Source organism: Amblyomma maculatum, chromosome 6 (assembly GCF_055883805.1).
Source record: "Amblyomma maculatum isolate TAMU_Amacu chromosome 6, ASM5588380v1, whole genome shotgun sequence".
NCBI lineage: Eukaryota > Metazoa > Arthropoda > Arachnida > Ixodida > Ixodidae > Amblyomma > Amblyomma maculatum.
Genome location: NC_139349.1, coordinates 8,412,955 through 8,433,766, shown reverse-complemented (window position 1 = coordinate 8,433,766; position 20,812 = coordinate 8,412,955). Strand labels below are relative to the sequence as shown.

At 45.6% G+C, this 20,812-nt stretch overlaps 2 protein-coding genes and 1 long non-coding RNA gene across 4 annotated transcripts in view; all 3 read right to left on the bottom strand.

Moving 5' to 3' along the window:
- The window catches only part of LOC146185021 (SAC3 domain-containing protein 1), a 37,145-nt gene extending 22,714 nt beyond the window's left edge, over nt 1-14,431 (bottom strand). Inside the window, exon 1 of the mRNA XM_084605984.1 lies at nt 14,352-14,431. The gene's annotated coding sequence lies outside the window, so the exon portion shown is untranslated. The remainder of the gene's footprint in view (nt 1-14,351) is intronic.
- On the bottom strand, nt 1,143-10,006 carry LOC146185022 (uncharacterized). Its single transcript, XR_014707960.1, has 3 exons — nt 9,844-10,006; nt 8,995-9,106; nt 1,143-1,357 (listed from the first exon to the last, which is right to left on the bottom strand). It is a non-coding gene; the product is annotated as an uncharacterized LOC146185022 (long non-coding RNA).
- Nucleotides 14,432-17,470: 3,039 nt separating the features above from the next.
- The window catches only part of LOC146185020 (interleukin enhancer-binding factor 2 homolog), a 45,421-nt gene continuing 42,079 nt past the window's right edge, over nt 17,471-20,812 (bottom strand). For both annotated transcript variants that reach the window (XM_084605981.1, XM_084605980.1), the window contains exon 12: nt 17,471-17,767. In XM_084605981.1, the coding sequence (XP_084462107.1) occupies nt 17,628-17,767 (140 nt within the window). In that variant the 3' untranslated portion in view covers nt 17,471-17,627. The remainder of the gene's footprint in view (nt 17,768-20,812) is intronic.

Sequence of the window (20,812 nt, the reverse complement as noted above, 5' to 3'; positions counted from 1 at the left end):
CAATTACTGTGCCTAAAGGTGTGGGAAAGGTTATACCAGAAACTGAAATACACATAAATTGAGCAAATGCAACAAATATTTCGGGGGCACTTCAGCACCGCTGTTAAGGAAAACATGCCACAGCATTTACGACTCCTGTATCCTCATCCCTGTACATTTAGTTGGCTACTTGTTGACTCACCAATCTTTGTTTGCACTTTTATCACACATACCAATTTGTAAAATTACTAATTACCACATTATGTAAATGAACTCCCAACTCACACATCTGACGGGATTCTGAAAGGCAATGAGTTTTTCTCATGTCAAAGGAGCTGCTTGGGTAGGCAGCTGGACCATACCATGGCCCTCACATCACACAGACCAGTCCATCCGGTCATACTATCTGCCACTCATCCTTGTCGCTCAAATTGCCTTTTTTGGTAAATATGGCCTTTTAATGCAGTCAAATTAAATTAGGCGAGGGCTTGAACTATTGTTACATGTAAAGAATTACTGCACACGCTTATTTTTTATGCCCTTTTAGTATGCTGCTTCACCATCCCAGTAGCATAAGAGGCACAGCAATAGTGTATTAAGCGGGTATCCAAGGTTAGATCTGATCTCATTGCTACAAGCATGTCACCTCGCTACTGAACACAATTCACTTTGAAGGGCCAAGAGTTCAATATTTTAGTAAAGTGATTAGCACTGCCAAATGTTTGAGCATTACATGAGGTGACAGTATGGGTGTAAGCAAGCATTGCAATTAAGAAAGTTGCTGCTCATCTGCAAAATACTGAATTAAACCAATTTTATGCAATTCAACAAACACCGCCCACTTTGCCATTTTATCATCAGTCCCTGCCTGCAGTTCGAAACATCTTCATTGGGCTTACCTCTAAAAATTGTCTACGAAACATATCTGTGAACTTTTCTTACTTCACTGGTTTTGCGGATTATTTCCAGTCTCAAAAGGAATAACAAATACATGTGGTTCTATGACACATACAGTAAATACTTACCTTTCTAGGTAGGTTACAAAAGGGAAGTAATGCAGAAGGTTGGCAGTCTAAACATAAATGAGTGTGTCAACATGGTGTTTTGGCACTGGAGTGTTTATTACTCCAATCATGTGCGTTAATAATGAATGAAAAGGCACATAAGTAGGAATACTTTATTTTGACACAGAAGCTATGGGAAGCTATGGCCAACATGTGTGTGTTGCCATTACGCTCATAAGTGAAGTGCAGACTTGAGAGTACACTGTTGAGCCAGTAGCACAGAGAGCAGTCAACTTGGGCCAAGGAATGCCATGCTTTGAAAGGTGGGCAGCTGTTGTGATCTCTCGACTAGTATCAGTCACGTGCAGGATCGACTGTCATGGGGAGAAAAAACAAAAGAATGCAAGCTCAGAACAATAACAAAACACCCAGAGAAACTCAGAGACGTACCAAATTTAAATAAAAAGATAACAGGACTGCAGACTATGCAGCAGCTCATATATTCTAATAGTGGATTTGCATATGGTCACTACACCCTCAAAAAGGAAAGAAGCACGAATGCTGAATTCATGACTCGTCAAAGGAACCAGACAAAAAGAAAAGTGTGCACCCTGTAGCATAGCTCAAGAACGAGAAAAGCCAAAACAGCGAAAAGCTTACCCTAAGTAAGGCCAGTACTAGTGCTCTCTGCATGCATGTGACAATGTATCACTGCAGTGCACATGCACAGCAGAAATGGACACCATGGGTAGTAAAGAACTGATATGAAGTTATCAATACTGGCCACAGACATCAGAACAGACAGCTGATTGTGCTTTGGTATAACGCAAGCGTGCAGGCTTTAGTAGGTTGTGAAGCATATAAATAAACGTTGAGACATCTTGAAAACCATGTGTGCACATTTTCATTTGCTGCTGCATCCAAGAAGTTTCGCTTGCACTGTTCATTAGATGACATGCATTGCTCTCGGATTGTAGCGTTTGTCGACTACACAGCATGATTCCAGAATTGCGACTAATTCAGCTGTGGACTTTTCATTTTCTAAACTTGCGAAATCCTTCCTATGGGCCGTGAAAAAGAATGAGGAACTGTTCCACCCAAATGTCTATAACGCACATGATGGCAGCCACAAGTCATTTTGTGCCAAACAGTAGTTTCCATACAAGTAACAAGAAGTTCTCAAACTATGTGACAGGACCACAGCTATTTACTTTGAGGGTGGCCACAGCAAACAGGCAACAACCACAAGATGGCCAAATCCCTCATCGAACTGCAGCACCACAACAGTTGCTACAATGCCAGCATCATAAAACCTCTGGCTGTCTGATATACGGTCTCCATCACAAATACACCAGTTCATGTTGTTAAGGAGGCTGTCCACGAGCATCTTACTTCTCATAGCAGCTAAAAAATATTGCAAACAGAGACCAACACTTGACTTTAAGTGCAGTAGCAGCACTACCAACATTCAGTGTGTTAATGGAGTATACACACCCTGAAACAGATAAGACAAAAAATCAATAATAGATTATTTAGCTGTTGAAGATAAAAATCAGGTGATGATCTGTACAGAGCAATGTCTTGCATGTCGTTAACAAGCAAAATGCGACCAAGATTAGGTGCATATGCTCCTGTAAGATGAAGTGCTGCACTGGCCTAGCCCAAGCAGTGCGGGTACCTCCAGTCAAAACGCTTTCAAGTGCCATCATCCACGAGATGGTTGCCCAATAGCAATCGGAATTTTCATAATGCTGCGTTCCTTATCTTCAGCCAGCATTTTTCCCTCTTCCCAATGGATGCAACCCTCCCCAAAACTCCAAACTGAAGACATCAATTCAGTCATGCAGAACTGTCAATAATGACCTGAACCACAAACCAACTTGGAGAGGTGGAAGCAGGCTCGAGCACTTTGAAGCTATAAAACGGAAGTTTTGAAGCATTCAAATTGTTTTAGAGCACGTTTCTAAAGTCAAATGATATTGTTACGGACGACATCAAAGAAGAAAAAGCGGGCAGTGGCGCGGACAGGAGCGCTCGCGCTAGGCCCGGCAACATTTTTCATTAAACGCCATCTCACTGTCATCGACCATCTCTCTGCCCTGTGTTCTCCTGTTTTCATCGGCTTGCCGTATCGTAACATTTGGTTGGAGGTGCTGGTACTTCATCATCACCCCCCCCATCCTGGTCCGGAGCATCAGCGCCCTGCGACTTCTTGCGCCGTCGTAGAAAGGTTAGGAGGAAACGCAAAGTAGCCAATAGCGTGCGTATGTAGCCTTCACGCCATGCCAAAACTGCCATTCGTCAAGCGTAGGTACCACCTCCATCAAAGAAAGAGGAAGCCAATATTCTTCTCGAATTAATGTATCTTGAACTGGAGGTGACGGCGGTAGAAGAAAGACAAGAAGCTCAGGTGGCGTGCCCGTCCTGTGGTGTGCGAGCGGTGCCGTTATATCATAGCTCACAACAGCACCGCCGCCAGGGCCGGCACGTGTTCTGGCTGCAATGCTCTTCGCTGATTCTGCATGTAGAAGATGGCGCCGCTGCGGCAGCAAGACTGTATCTGTGGCTGAGGCGTCACGAGTGTTGAACACCAACCTTGAAAAAGATTGCACCTCATCAAGCGTTCGAATGTTGGCCCTTCCCAGTGGTTTGTATAAGGTTTCCAGTTCCTAGCCTCCAGTGGTATACAGTCGTTCCCCCTTTAATATGGACGACCCGAATTATGAACAGTTTTTCTGGGGACGAAACTTTTTCAGTGTAGTTATTCCTCATTAATATGGAAACTCGCTGTCTGGACAATGGACAGGGGAAGAATGTACACGGCCCACTTGGGCCCATGTATTTTTGTCTCGGTAATATGGACAGTGCTTGAAAAAAAAGCAGAGGAGTCCGAACGCAAGTTAAATAAGGGCACGCCGCCCGCGAACCTACGCAACAGCCGATACAACCGGATGCCTGAACGAGTCCTGTGGGGTTGGAAAGAATAAAAGCGAGCGTGGGGCGCAAGAGCGGAGAGGAACTTGCACAGCAAACCGAGGGTTGGCGTAAGAAAGAGCCTGAAAGGGGAGAACCAGGAGATTTCTGGGTGCAGCGGCAGTGCCGCCGCAGTCGGGAAAACAGCAACATGTGGTTGCAATAAATTCTGCTGGACGTGAACAGAGAGGCCGGTAAAAGCGTAAGAAAGAAATGACAGGAAGAAAGAAAAGTGCATACAGTGGTGGTGGGAACTGAAGTTTTCTTTCCCAAAGCACAGTATGTGTTCCATGAAGCCGTAAACTCTTTTCGGTGAGAGTTAAGACACACTCACAAAGTAGGGCGACAAAAGAAAGGCGATGTACGAGCATGCAACCGAGACCGGGCGTCCCGTCCTGGGCGCGGTTCCCTCTCAGGCTCCTGGTTTTCGTTCCTGTTGCTGCCGAACTGCCACATTTTGCACCTGAGGCGGGTCCGCATGTCGGCTTCGCTATAAGTCAACGATGCGGCCTTGACAAGGTCTGAGCTCTTCGTAGTCGGCTAATCGTCGTTCTAAACTGTACTTCAGCTTGCAGTGTTTGTCTTACACGAACACATAGAAACGGCGCCAAGAAGATGGGATGTTCTATAGCCTCCGCATAGCAGCTTGCCAATTTGACTCTCTCGCTTCCTTACGGAAACAGTACAAGGCAAAAAAGAAAGAATCAGAAGAACGGAAAGGCAGAAAGGTTAACTAAGCAAGAAAGTGCAAAGTATCAGGAGCCTGTAACCCTCAACTGGAGTCTGGATTTTGGCATGGTGGGAATTAAACGCAAAAGAACAGAGCTGAACGTCGGCGCGAAGCAAGCAATCTGTGAACACAAGCAGCAAAAGCCATCTCAGTCAATCTAAGCCGTGAGGGACTAGTATCGACAGCTCGACTGTTTCCTCGCCTCAGAAGAATCTCAAGCAGCTACTTAGCGGCTACTTTGCTCAATGCCGAGCCCATTTTGAAAGTGATGGTGAGTAGAAAATCGGACGCCGATTCATGCTCGAAAGTTAAACCAACACAAAGCCCACCATCACGTGTGTCATTGTACGCGAGTCGCTTCAGTCTCCACTACCAGTTTTCGAAGACAACAATGATAAGGATAATGCACTCAAAATTGCCGGTGTTCTGTCAAATTTTGTGTCAAGTGCACACCGTTATCTACAAAAGAAGTCATTAATTACAATTCTTTTTTTCTCAATAAAATTCTTTTCATTTTATTCATGACTCGTTATTATGGATGACTCGCTTTATGGACAGTTTTGGTCGGAAACCAAAGTGTCCATATTAGCGAGGCACGACTGTATAAAACTGACCATATGTAGAAGTGCCTTATTGCAGACCAGACTGTCTGTGCTCGCTGATAGCTGAAACAGCCTCACCTGGCACTACTCTAATTTATTAGGCGAACTTCACGCTGCACCACACCAGCGTAACCCGCACATGGCATTTTACGCTTTAAAACATGCAAGAGCGGTGTTTGACTGCTGCTCCTTAGTAACCGAGGGGAGTAATTTCATATATTCATTCGTATCGTTCAATGTGGCCGGCGCACGCCTAATTGTTTACGACTCTGACTCGATTTAAAAATTGCTCATTCAAGATTTATCTTATTCCATCATCAAGGAGATTTCTAAACTCTATCAAGCCTTTGCGGCTATTTCAGTTATGAGACGTTCCAATCAACAGATTAAAATGAAAACCATACCCACATTTGGTTTTGAATTTTTTCACGTGGAGAAAAAAAAAAAAAAAAGTGTACATGACGCCAAAAAAACAACAAAAGGGCTATGTCTCTGGAGCAATGGTCCCAAATCGGCTCAAAGTGTGAGGACGCCGTAGCAGAGGCTTCCGGATCACTTCGGCCACCTGGGATTCTTCAGTGAAACTGCCATCGTTAAGTATATGCCTGCAATGCTTTCAGCTTCGACCAAAATGCTGTTTCCCAATTAGGATCAGACTAGGGTATCCCAGCTCAGTACTCGAGAGCTTTAATGACCAAGCCACCGCGGTGCCGTAATAAGTAAATAAATAAGCCAAGAAGACTAAACTTCTTTCTCGGAGCGTACCATGGTTATTTTATCCATTTCGCTGCAGCTACGCTGCGAATGTGTATTTTACTCTGACAAAGTGACTATAAAGGACATCGGCCCTATGTGTACAAGCCCGAATCCGGCTCAGACCCGTACCTTTAAGCCCACTCAGAGTCCAGCAAAAATGTTCATGTGTCGGCCCAGACGGGCCGTGGGTTGGGCCACACCCAGCTTTTGGGCCTGTCCATGCCCACACAGTGTCGTGTGAAGCGCGTGCTACCTTCACTTGACGCTTCTACAGAAGGTTTGACGATCTTCTATTTTTTTTCGGTTCCTGGGGCTGCCTTTCAGTGGGTCGCTTTCTACTTTTCGATGCCTGAAAGGTAGGCAAGGCAGGCAGAGAATATCGTGGGGACCGCTTCCTTTGCTACCAACGCGCAACGCTTTGCAGCACATGCCCATTTAACTCTGTCGTCCATGTTTTGGACACAAACCTGGGCTCCAAGCGCCCCTCACAAACAGTGGCTGTATAGCTCGGTCCTTTCTTGGTATGCCGGCCACCATAGCTGAAGTCGTTTGACATCTTTTCGCACCGAAGAAAGCTGACATTTTTCATTGCAGAATACGTAGCCTGTATTGCAGTGGTGAACAATGCACTTTTTTTTCCACTTTACATTACATTACAACTTAGAATATACCGTGATCGAAGAAAGGCGTGGAGCGGGGGCGTCAGCGAGAAAAACAAAATGTGCACCGATGCAAGTTGAGAACTGACTGGCAATCCTTGCGGCACCCAGCGAACCCGCGGCCACCAACAGTCAACGCAGTCTCTCGGCAGCCTACGGAAATCAGAGCATCGGTATTGCCACTTACTGTTCGGTGCGGAGCGACCCGTTCACACACTTCTAACACCATGATGCGGAGGTTGTGGGTCTGGGCCGACCAGTGGCATATAGTCGCTTTTTGCTAAACAAATTACCTTTCAGACAAACTAATTATGAATTATCCATTGATCCCCACGCCATTATGGGCATAGAGCAGGGGGTCTCAAACTCATATTGCTACGTGGGCTGCATTGAGAAAGCTTTTTCTCTCATGACCCAGGAGCCAGAAAGTAATAAAACAACAGGAAACAAAGTACAGTAAATAACAATAAAATGAACAAAAATAAGCAAAATTTCGTTTTGTCAGACCAAGCGCTCCTATTATTGCAAAAGAAAAGCAATGTGTGCTGTTTCCACTTCAATGCCGGACAAAAGCAGCTTCAGGATCGCTCAGAGAGAGGTACTGAAATGGTAAACCTGTTAATAAATATCACACTTATAATCTTCAACAAGAAAATAAAAAAAACAAACAAAAAGAACACTTAGAAATAAAAGAGAAGGCAGGATGTCTGGCTCCTTGCTTTTGAAGGCATAGTGATGTCAAATGAAAGTTCACGCAGATTAAGTGGTCAACGCCTTTTCAAAAATGAATGCGTACTAACTGGTACAAAATCTGAGTTTATTTTAGTTGGAAATTAGGGCTGGTGGCAATGCTTTCAAAACGTCAGCTGAAAATTTTGAGCTGGCGGACTGCAGCACGCAGCTCCGCGGGCTGTGCGCCAAGGCCCCTGGCATAAAAGGATAATCTCTGATGATCTCTGATGAGCGGAAAGAAAGTGTTCGACATTGGGCTGCATTCCCCATTCTCAGCAAGGGAAACTAGAATGCTTCTTTGCTCGTCAAGTGAAGAGGATATACATTAGGCAGGCATTGCCTCTGCTACGAAATGGACACCACCGTAGGCAGTGTACACCTGGACAATGTTTTAACAGTACCACGCGACCGTCGACTGCCCTGCACTGCTGCGCCGGAAGATGCAGGAGATGACAAAGCAATAGAGTGCGAGGGCGTGCTCACAATTCTTGCTGCTGCAGTGAACCTCGTTTGCTACGCTGCTTTGATCAATGTGAAGCAACCCTGCCACAATTGGCTGGCAGGCATGCCGGTGCCCGGAGAAGCTGTCATTGTTTGTTTTTAGCCGCAATAGTATCTGCATATCATGCGAATATCTCCAAAGTACACACATTTCCGATAAAAAATCCAACATGCCCCATAACTCTTGCCATCGATACTTTTGAAAAATTGTTGTATCGGTACTTTCATTGCATTTAAAAAAAAAAAAAAAAAAAAAAAAAAAAAAAAAAAAAAAAAAAAGAAACCCTTGAGACAACCAGGGACAAGTGTAATATTTGGAACGTTACAAGTTTGCACAGATTGAAGTCACAAGCACATAGCAGAGCGCTCCCAGAACTCCGATATGAAACTTGATTCAAGGGGTTGCTGCCAATGGAGCAGAACAGCCAAGCAGACAACACTCGCTGAAGCAGCATGATTACATCTCCCTGCTTGTTCCCTCTCCTGATTTCCACTTTGCTTCTGCTCGGACAGTCGACGCTCAAGCGATACTGTTAAAGAATTGGCAGGGTGTATATTCTGTGCTGCTTGTCTTGCAAGCCATTGATGCCAATCTTGCAGACCTCATTTTATCTTTCACAGTGGTTTCCAAAGCTATAAAGTTATTGCAGCAACTTTGTTACACGCACAAAAAAGCGACACAACCAATCTGTGCAGGAATATCATTCGTTAAAGAAGGCAGCTTTGCCAGTTTTTCACAGCAAATTGAGAAGACAATAAAGCGTGGTTTGATCTTCCATCTCGTGCAAACATTTGTTTGTTTTTGGAGCTAGTCTGGTTTTCTTAGTCTGAATCAACTGTTACATTGCACACTGTTTGCAACGCATTGATTGCAACTGAGAAAAAAAGGCTGCAAACTACAAGCTGGACACTGCAGCTGCAGGAATGCTTGCTTGCTTGATTCATTCATGCACTCTATGCAAACTGGTGACCTGTGCCATGTTCCCCATGTAAAAGTTAAAACAAATGACCAGTCCCGGTGGCACAACAATTGTTTTGAAATTAAGTACAGGGCTCACGTTGTGGCGTTGGAGCATAGGCTGCCTCCGCCTTTCATAGTCCCTCCCATTTGTTCAGCCTCAGCAACCAGCAAGCCCATGCTAGACTCCAAAACACATATCAGGATGATCCCTGCGTACCAAATATTAGACGTCAGCTTATAAGCGATGTTTACACACACAAAAGAAATTAAGACAAGTACATGTTGATGCATTTTAAACACAAGGCGAAATCGCTTACCTCACCGCAATTGGAAAGTGGCCCTGCATACACTTGACAGTGCGCAGTCATAAAATGAGGTATTAAATCATTATTCTACACCGCGTCACAGCAATGAGGGTCACACAAAGGGTCACGTCGCACAAATGGTTAGTACGTCGTGGTGCACCGAAACAAAAGCTTCCCACACAGGCCTGTGTGATCCTCACCTTTCCTGCTTCTACGCGTTGTTTTGTCATGTCCTAGTATCTCCTTAAGTCCCTCCATCAGCTCAAAGACGTTACAATCATTAATTATTCATCCAGACCGCTGAGGAAAGCTTACCCAAGTTTCCCGCCGTTTTCAGGCGCACGCAAGACTGGTAGTCAGGCGTGTTTTACATGACTGAGACTTTCGTGCGGTTGGCCTAATAAACGGTATTTAACCGTATGTTCCTTGGTGTCGAACTACGTTGAGCTTTCGATTGAAACTTTCTATAATACACCTTTGGGCCGTTCGGGCCCACTGCCGGCCAAGCAGGCTCAATGGTCGTCAACAGAACATTCGGACGCACGGAAGTTGAAAACTAAATGTAGAACTCCAGACAGCGGGCAATGACTCAATACATGCATACTGAAGTATCTAAAGAATAGAAAAAATTGCTTACGTACCGTACAACACGAGAGCACCCAGCTCTCACGGCTCCCACCATGGACGACGACGACCAGCCATTTTGCTACTAAAAGCAACACAAAACCCACAAAACAATAGCCGGATGTGACGTTTTTCTTAAACCGGATAAGACGTCATGGGTTGCAGCAAGCATTTTGCTCCTGCAACCCGGTTGTAGGAAGCATTTCGCTGCTGCAACCGGGTCGCAGCAGACGGCGCCAAGAAGAGCAATAAAAGGTAGCCAAAAAGGAGCCATGGGGTCATGCATGGGGCAGTAAATAGAGCGCTCACTGCAAAAAGACCACCAAAAAAATTCGTTTAATAGTGTTTTATTCCAACGCTCGTGAAGAAACAAATGCCAGTTGCATCTTATAGCAACTAAATCACGCAGAGAAGTTTTCTGAAAAAAAAAAAAAAAAGCTGGCTGCGTAACACGGCGATATTATATAAACAGACATAAAACTAAACTGACCAGATTGACAAGTGTTATCAAAAACTTCTCTGTGATGATTAGAAACAGTATAAAATGCATAAAATTATGTCCACGAAAATGTAAGTATAAAATGTTAGTGGAGTTGGACGTCTCGAACAATGGCTACAAAAGGAGAATACGACGAAACGAAACTGCAACCACTCAGGTACGGTGTTCAGGCCTGCCGTAAATAGTTGAGTTGACCTTCTCAATCATGGTTTGGATTTATCAAGGATACGGCCAATGTGCAGGGGGTGTTCACATGATCACACACACTTCTTTTTGATCATGACTACTAAACGTTGGACGGGAACCTTCGGTTTTTCAAGTATAATATTACATTATCGAGAGGCGTTTACCTTGCCTAGAGATATAGAAATCATTCTTTCATAGGTATACCGAGTATATTCGTAAGTTCCTTGACACCAGTGCCTTATAATGTTCGGCGAATTGCGGTCAATGAATGGTTGTCCGCGTTCATTCATCGCATTGAAAGTGCGCAACTATTTTATTCAGTGAACAAACTAGAGGTCAAAAGCCACTTTCACACTGATGAGACAAACCTATGGACGGAAGATGCACTCATGACAAATTTATTGTCAGTGGATGCACGCTAAATAAGACCTACTGCACGCAGATATGCACGGGCAAAGAAAAACATTTCGAAGCAGTTCGTGGTAAGCCTAGCTAGTGTGTTAGTTCGGTTGTTGTGATGTTTAAGTTTGGCTAGCTAGCATAATGCGTTTACACTTGCCCCTTAGTTGGCCATCTATAATGCAAAGTTCCGCTTTAAGTGCAGTTAAATAATTAGCACTAAATAATTCGGTTTGATAACTAGCACAACTCATTTGCATTCAACCTAAGCTTTCGAAAGGTATATGACTCGATGCTATAATGCAAAGGGTGGTTTTGATTGCATATAGCTCACTAACGCAAATATGGATCACTAATTCAGAGCATTTGGATTCATCCTAAGCTTTTCAGCGGTATATGACTTGATCGTCTAGCTCGAAGTTTGGTTTTATACAAAATTAACTCATCAATGCAGATTAATGAGGATCGCTAACTACCACAGTGCCCTTACACTTGGCCTAAGCTTCCCAACGGGATATGACTCGATGCTGCAGCGCAAATTTGGGTTTCAAGTGCGATTTACTAAATATTTAATTTGGCCCGTAGTTGGTCAAAATAAGTGTATAATTAACCAATGATCCAAACTCAAGGTTTATCACGTGACATATAATATGCTTAGCCAAGCTAGCTTGAAAGTAGCGAAATAGACTAAGCGACCGCTTTGACTTTCTCTGATCTTAAAGTTTAAAGCACCAGCCTGGGTCGTTTTCTCGTTTTGCGAAGTTTTACCGCGGTGATGGAGTTCACGCTCAAAAAAAAAAAAAAAAGTACAAAGTCAGAGGCAGTACTAGATCCTGGAGCGCAGACCTGGCCCAAAAACGCGCGCTTCACTGATTGCTGTGGCCGGCCGGCGGGCTCCAGGGAGAAAAAGCATGTCGTGCGCAGAGCTCACAGCCGCCGCACCACCTTAGCCGCGCGAGGAGAATCCGCCTTTTGCGCGAGGATGTGGCGCCATCATGCGGGAGCGGGCGGGAAACACATTGAGCGGCAGTGTAGCAGACGACGCGAAAGCGCACCATACGAAATGGCCACGTAGAAAGCGAAAGCTTCCCCCCTTTTTTGGCCTCGGAGCGAAAAATAGTGACAGTGATTGCAGCATATCATGTTCACGCAGTATGGGGGAAGGTAGAGCGTTTTCACAATCCACTCATAACGCACGTACGCATATACTATCTTCGTATTGTAAGAGCGTGTAGCGCGGGCCGTGTTCGACGTGAGAGACGCTCTCAGCGTGCAGGTTTTCGGCAGACAGGAGAGCGTGGGGGCAGAGAGAGAGAGAGGGATCTCAAAGGGCAAAGCAGCCAGGGGTTTGTTGATGCTGCAGAGCTAGGTGGAATCGTCTCCTGTGACTTTGAGCGGCGCATATGCGCGGGGTGTCTTGAGTTACCGAGCACAATGCGGTCACCGCGGCGCCGGCATGGTGCAATGGGCGTCGCTTCCTCCTCGCGTCATCTACAACCGTGCAGCTATAGGATTTCATCCACGAAGATCGGCAGAGAGTCACATATACACACCCCGTGAAAAGGGCATTGTCCTGGCCGGAATGCACACCTGCAGGAAACGCGCTGCATTTTTCTGGCAATGGATGATTCAGAGCTGTAGCCGGTTTCTGGCCTCAGGAGTCAGAACGGATGTGGTCGCAGTGGTGAAAAGGTTCTCGGTGCGCAGAGAATGGTCATTCTGTTGTGAAAGGATCTCCAACATTCATTTCTGCCTCCGCCGCGATTTCTGCGGAATCAACAACTTGGCGACACATGTGAATCTCCTACATATCGGATGCGCATCTCGGTCAGGAACCAACCCTGTTCTACGTCCAGAGCGATCCACTCTGCAAGTGAACGAGCATGAACCCTCCAGGAGACTCATTTATTGTGCCGGGCGGTTTCCTTGCCGTTGCAAACGGTTGGACGAAGACGACGATTATCAAGCTCCCTAACGAAGTGCATCTGATTGCGTACATTAAAGAAACAAAGTCCGGATGCTTTGGCGTGCACGAAGGCGAGCCTTTAATTAAAAAAAAAAATACTGTGCGTCGTGCAAGTGTCAAGTGCGTCATATGCTCCGAGCGGCAAAAACACAGATACTACAGGTATGTTTGCATCTAAGCGAAATAGGCATGATGAAAAGTACCTACTGGAGTTTTCACCCAGGCTGTAGCGCACCAGTGATAGCTGCAATGAGGATTTCTTCGGTGCGTGATTGCTTCAGTTGCACCGGGGCCTGAAGGCGATGTATTTTGTCCCTTCTTATCTTTATGTGCGAAAGGGCTAGGTAGCTTAGATATCACAGGCGGCTGTGTGCGCTAGGCCGTAATATTTAGCATGTTTTATCGTGACTGCCACCTCACTAACAAGAAAAAAAAATACGGAGTTTTAATGCACTGCCGTTCGCGAGCCTCATAGTTCAACCACTCGGCTCGCTAACGGCGGTGCATCACAACAAACACCCCTTTTTTCTTCTTTTTAGTCAGGCGGCAGTCGCGATAAAACATGCTAAATATTACGGTCTAGCGCACACAGCCACCTGTGATATCTGCGCTACCCGGCCCCTTCGCACATAAATAAAACAAACGACAAAATGCATCGCCATCAGACGCCCCGAACAAATGCTCATTGCGGCTATCACTGGTGGGTTACAGGCTTGGTGCAAACTCCGGTAGATACTTTTCATCATGCACATTTCCTTTAGATGCATACATACCTGTAACGAAGTGTTTTTCGCACAGTCGAGAGCACGCAGTCGGCTGCCAAGGTCGCCCATTCACGTCTTGACGCTTGGTTGCCCTAATCCAAGCTTCACGCCGTTGCAGGTCGCGGCTCGCCGAAGGAAACCTAACAAAACGCGTCTTGCATCCCGGCACGCCTCGAGAGTGGCAGCCGTGAGCGGCACAGGTGGTTGGCATCGTTTTACCGAGGCTGTGAACATGACCGCGCCTTCAGCCCCCGTGCGTTGGCTATGAGTGCGGCGACGAGAAGCGCCGTCGACGCCTCTCAGTGTGTTTTCATCAGTCGCCGCTGGGGCTTCGCGCATGCGCAGAAAACTCGCGCAAAAGGCGGATTGAGGAGGAAAGCGCGGCGCGGAGGAGAGTGTCGCTACTTTCAAATTATCAAGGGGTTTTGGTGGATGGATGTTAAGAGCGTCCCCTTTGAAACAGGGTGGAGACAGTCGTCACCATGCACAGTTGGTTGTATTGCAGCGCTACCGTTGATAGATTTGCTATCTGTCTGTCTATAAGTGAGCATCCTGAACAGTGCGCAAACGGGCTCGTTGGAATAGGCGAAAATTTTTCAAAAGTAGCCAGAAAGTAGCCAAGTAGCCAACCTAAATTTTTTGTCGCCAGGCGGCTCAGAAAGTAGCCAATTTGGCGTAAAGTAGCCAAGTCTGGCAACCCTGGCCAAGACTGCCATAACCTCATAACATCCAAACATCCTCGTGCTGCTTATGGAGAACAACGAAAAGTGTTCAGACTTAAAGCAAAACCGAAACTTGCCGATACTGCGAAGTCTGTTGGTCAAATTAAACAAATGTGTGTGAACGAATATATAATGTAATAACGTCACTTTAAAAATTCAGATGACCCTATTATTGCGTATTGAAGAAAGGTCTTTTTTAAATCATATCATGTATTTTATATTTATTTGTAGTTCTCATATTTGCCGGCAGACATTGAAAAGCGCGCTTTTCAAAGGGCAAGTGTGCAGCAATCCAATCCAATTCACCATTGCTTGGTTCGGTTTGGTTTATGGTGCTTAGCGTCCCAACGCAGCTCAAGATGAGAGACGCCGCAGTGGAGGGCTCCATAAATTTCGACCACCTGGGGTTCTTTAACGTGCGCTGACACTGCACAGAACATGGAAGCCTAGCTTTTCGCCTCCATTGAAAAGCGGCCGTCGCGGCCGGGATTCGCATTGACAGGCAACGCGCTCCCTGTGCCGCTTTTTTACAGAGGCTTCCTTTTGACAGCCGACGTAGTTAACATCGCTGTGACGTCTTACGCCTAACTTAGCGCAAGGTCAGACAGGTTTAGGGTGGAACAGGAATCAGAGCCCCAACAGAAGAGAATTGAATAACTCGACGGTTTTTAAGAATTGCTCCACTGTATGGCCTCACCAAATAAAGACCTGCGATCGCTTTTAAACAGTTCCTTCGATGCAAGATAAGGGCGTCGGTGCGGGATCGGGCTTCAGGTTAGCGTTATCTGGCTTTGTTTCGTGAAGCGCGAGTTCGATCTTTAATTTATCCTTCAGCCAGTTCTGATTATTCAGCTCGCATTATTGTTTTGGTAAGCGGATAGGTACATTTTGTGCCTGTTGCGTTCATTTCATTGGTAACGGCCTAAAATAATATATCATTTTTGCGTGCGTATGTTTAGCGCAGCTGATGCCAGCAATTCTAGCGCGATGTCCCGGAAGCAGAATGCCAAACTAAATAACATGCCAAATGGCATGCAATCACGCATCGTGACGTCACTTCCGCCACTTCTATGTCAGCATATATTCCTGCGAACTATCCGAAATCGCAAGTTTCCTATGCCAACTGAATTTTTTTTCGTACGATAATACTAACCACATCTGCGTCACACCTGCAGGAATGCAGGTGCGACGCTGGACCTAATCTTCGAGCGAGGGGGACCCTCGACCATATACTTTGGGAATGCCCCAAGTCTCCGGGTGCTAGGGACAACTTTAAAAGTAGAGAAGCCTGGGTAACCCTGCTGCGAAGCGACGTCCCCGCTGACCAGCAAAAAGCCGTCCGCCTGGCGGCTGAGGCCGCGAATAACCAATGTATATTCGCCAGTCCTTAGTCGCGGAGGCTCCAGCCCCCGTTCCTCAGGCCTGCGTGCCAGGAGCGGAGAGTAGGGGGCCTCCTAAATCGGTGGAAATTAAAGTTTTAATCAATCAATCAATCGAGAGTAGAAGAAGGGGGCTCATTATTTCAACCTCGTTTATATATGGAACCACAGATAATTAACTTCGAGCGGCAGGGTGTGGAGCATGAAAACAAAGAACGGGTGGAACGGGCTCCTGCCCAATATGTAACTTCGTTTATCCCGGCCAGCCTTCACTTAGATCCACTCTCGCTCAGCCCTGGCGCTGACGTCGCTTGGCCGAGCGGACCAAAGCGTGGCGTGTCCGCCAAAGCTTCAACGCGTGCCCCGAACCGCACTTTGCTGCATGTGTGGATAAGGTGAAAAGCTACACCCACACCAACACCACACGCTCGGCTACGCACACCACTCTATTTCAAGTGCTTGGTTAAGAGACTTCAAAATGCTTCTCATCAGATCCAGAACCAAAGCCAGACCCCACACATATATAAGGGTCGGGCTTTTCAATCTGAACTCATGACAAAAATATGCCGAATTTATGCTATAAAATTTTTAGATGAAGGTTACCATTTGTAGCATGGATGTACCAGTTTGCTATTTAGTACCAGTTTCGGTAGGTCAGAGGAAAAAAAAAATTCAGGGCAATGCTGAAACTGGGAACGCATCAAGTCAACAGTAACTTGGAAGTTAGTGCTGCAGTTGCAAGTTTCCATAGACTGAACAGCAAACTGAGATACGAGTTCGCAGGTCTGGAGGCTCCATCTGTTAGCTAAACATGTCGGCTAGGGAACAATAGGTTTTACCACTGCAAGCAAGGACAGGCAACTTTAGGAACTGTAATCTGTGACAGCTGTGAAAGCAATTTCCTCTCAATCAGCGGAACATGCAGGCAAGACATGAAATCAACGTTCTTAGAACTTACCTTCTACTTTAATTTGTCTCGTGGCATGCAAGTTAATTTGCCTCATTTTTACCTTTTGTAAAGGAATGGTTAATATAGTGCCATTTACGTGTTAACTGCCACTACATAAGTGCTCATTATAAGATATATCATATTGTAGATAAACATTACAACTGACCTCGTAAGGAGACCATATATTTAACTTAGAGAAACTAGCTGTTACGAACAAAAAAAAAAGTTGCATTTTGAAATAAAATCATTCTGAATTTTGTTAACTGCCACTACATAAGTGCTCATTATAAGATATATCATATTGTAGATAAACATTACAACTGACCTCGTAAGGAGACCATATATTTAACTTAGAGAAACTAGCTGTTACGAACAAAAAAAAAAGTTGCATTTTGAAATAAAATCATTCTGAATTTTCAAAAATACAAATACAAGAAGTTCAAACTAAACTTATAACCAAACGGAGACTGACCTAGTGGTGGAGTGTTGTGTGTGGCTGGCTCAACAACCTTGAAAGCAGTATGGGGCCTTTCGCACACGTTTAGAAATTATTCTAAGATAACTACTTCAAAGATGACCATAAATTCCTTTCACTGTATGTATGACGAAGGGCACCTTTCAATTCATATAATGAAGAAAGCCATAATTTCTTTTCACTGCACAGTGAGCACTGTTACGACAGTCAGATTCTACTAAAGAAACACAACCTGTTACCATATGCAAACACAAGTTTGTGCCTGCAATTGCATTTTCATTTAGACAAGAATAGAAACCAGAAAGGTCAGTGGAATATTTTATTTGCGAGAACCGGGCAGTTTTAAGCACAAGAATGAAGATACAGCATCAAATGATGCCACCTGTGTGGCATGGAAATTATGTTTTAACACCACAGTGCCACTTAGTACAAATGACAGTCTCAATGCTTGCTTTTATTTAACTACTGCTCCTGGGTCTCCATCTTGTCTTCTTCTTCCTGGTCCATATCTTCGTCATCTTTCTTTTCAGTGAACTTTTCATACACCTGGGTCAAAGGTGTAATGACAACTCCCTCCAAGACAGTTGTCTCTTTGTCGACATCTGTAACAAGGAATAAGCACCAATACTGTGGACTCCCATTTAAATAAACTTAGTTAAGGTGAACTGTAAGGTTCATTTTGCTGCAGTCATTTTACAGCATGTTTGTCGTTTTACTGTAATCATTCGCATAATGAACCCATAATGAACACAAACCCCACTATTGCCCCTGAGAATTTGAAAAAAAAAAAAAAAAAAAGTGTTATTCGGTTTGTCCCTCTATGTCACGCAGTTTCAGCCCACAGCTCATTTTTTGGCAGTGCACCAAGATGCTGAGCAGCGATAACATCACAGTGTATCTTTTGATGCTATCACTAGCAGTGTGGGGGCGGGGAGGCAAACTTGGCAGATCGGCCTTGACTAAAGCTTTAGCCTCGACTCCTTACCGGTACTCATACTTCACTGTGCAACGCGGTAGCGGGAGTGCCTTTTCACAAGCAGCCTGCGTCGCATGTGAGGCTTCACTGCAAGATGCGCTGAACGGCACTTGACGAGTGCACATTTTCGGAGCAGCAGCGGAACCGCAATGGCTATCCGAAACGCTGCGCAACTGCTATCGTTAGCTGGCTGGTGCGCATCAAATGGAGCGCCGCTGCCGCGGACGGCGCAAAGCTCGTAAAAGCGATACTGAAACGTAGTCTACCTATTAAGGTGTACTGTTAAATCAGACCGTTAGTGCTTCGTTACACTTGCCGTTGCGCACACGACAGAGGTGTGGGATAAACTGCGCAACATGCAGTTCAGGTTTGAGGAGTGCTATTTTGACCGTAGTGCCCGTCCGATAGCCTTAAATGAATGTTGGCTGGGGCAGCGCTGACAAATACTTATCCTTATTTACGAATTAACAAGGGCACAATGAAAGAGCACTGAGTTGCAAGTCTCGCATGTCACGCAGAACAGAGAGCAAGCAGCTGCCGCCACGGCCGCCGCCCCCCTACCTTCCGACGCCGCCAGCTGCAGCACAGGTCATGGGTTAGGTTTTGCCCACTATTCCATGGTTTTACCTGGTTTCACGTTTGTCCCAGTTTTGGCCGCACGCAGCCTCATGCCACCCTGTCACGGAGGTGTAGTTCGAATTATCCGTAGCAGAACTGGCTCACGTTCGAATTAACGGGCATTTTTGTACACAGACCTCTATGGAGCTTGGGCAGACCAAGCAGTGTAATTCGAATTATACGAAAATTCTAATTATCGAGCTTTCACTGTATTGCCGCGAATTTTGAAATCTTTATTTTGTTGTTTTCAACAGCTGCTGGAATGCGGCCTTATCACTGTGATTGTAGGCCAGACAAAACTTGTGCTTTTTGCTTTTCATGCTTGGTGTCGCAAAATAAGTCTTTATAATTTCTTTGCAGCGTGCGATGCACTCAATTAATCTAGAATGACTGCACACCTGCTTCCGTATTATTTCAGATCTTCCCAGTATTCCTTGGCTTGTTTATCTTGATGTTTCTGCGCCGACTTTAATGGAGCATTGCCGAATGCAACAAACATTCATAGATCGATTACTAACGAGCACACTAGCTGTTATCACTGCTACCAAGTCACTTAGTTTCTTTGAGGGTGCAAATCAGCCCAATAAAGAGTTAATTTAGGTGTGACACCCATCTCTCTGGTTGCATGCGCATCATTAGTGTGGATGTGTTGTTGTAATCTCTTGTGTATGTGATGGAAAATGCAGCGCCGGAAGTCACCAGATTCATCCCTGATAGCTGTTTTCAACCTTGTCATCACCATGTGACAATACCTTATATAATAAAACAAACTTTTGATAAGACAAACTTTCATGCTTTCTTCAAGTTTGTCTTCAGGCTCGGGTCCTATGCCGGCATGGCCAGAAGCCATTTTTTTGCAATCGACTCATGACAGAAAAATGAGTTTTAGCCAACTACGAAGAGAAATGCATTAAGGGGGGACGCGGGCTTTGAAAGTAAAAAAATTGCGAAAAAGTCTGCTTTTCAAAAAGTACATATCTCGGCTGTATATGTTATAAACTACCTTTTCTGTAATTGTAAACGCCTAATTCATTGTGGAACTGCTTTAAATTAAACATACAACTGGGCGCGGCAGCCCCAGCGTCGCGAGCGAACAGCAAAAGTACCCAAATTTCGCGCGCGCGCCATTTCTCTGCCGCTGAACCGAGCGCCGCCATCTTGATCTTGTTTTGTTTGTGAATGCTTGCCCTTTTCCATGTTGCCTTCGTCGGCAGCGTCCGCGGCGTAGCAGAAGCATGGCTCGCTTGTGATTGGGGGCCTCACAGGGATTGTTGAGCTTCCCGCGTCTCGAATTCGGGCTGTGATTGGACAAAGCGCGCGCTCCGTGAGAACGCGGGGGATCACGTGACTGCTGTTGGCTGCTGCGCGCGCTGATGCGGTGGCCCCTTCCCGGCGCGTCGTCTGCTCCTACTGCCTACTGAGCTGGCGTTCTTTGTGTGCTCGCTGAATCGCTTCACGTTTCACCATTTTGAGATCGCCGTGATCATTGCTCGTTACGGATTCTGGTGGCGTGTTTTGAACAGTTTTGTGCACCTTGTGGATTGTCGCACGGTCGGCCACGATGCGTGTTAAGAAGTTCAAAATACTGCATACGTTGTCATTCTGTGAATGCCGTCCGAATCGCGAAGTTAGCGAAGGGCGTTGCCAGCGGTCGCGGAGACGCTTCTATTAGTGCTGCCTCTGCTACACCACTATTAGACCGACAGCGCTGCCAGTTCCAACTGCGTATCTTTCGCGTCAACGTAAGGAGCCGGCGTTCGAAGTGTGCCTGCTGTACCGACCATATCAACCTCGACGATCTCGGCCTCCCGTATCGCGTCTGTCATCGCAAGCGATAACGCGTCGTCAGCGTCGTCCACTGTTCGCATGAAAATGCACTTTCCGAGGGAAGCGGGGAGGTGGAGGCACAACGTGCTGCAGTAAAAAACAAACTTTAGACTTGAAAATGCTGTTTTAAACTTCAAGGGCCATTTTCTCAAAATGAATTTGTTTCATGGTATGGTTGCTTATTCTCGCAGTATCTCTGGAACCGCTAATCGGATTCCCACCTGGC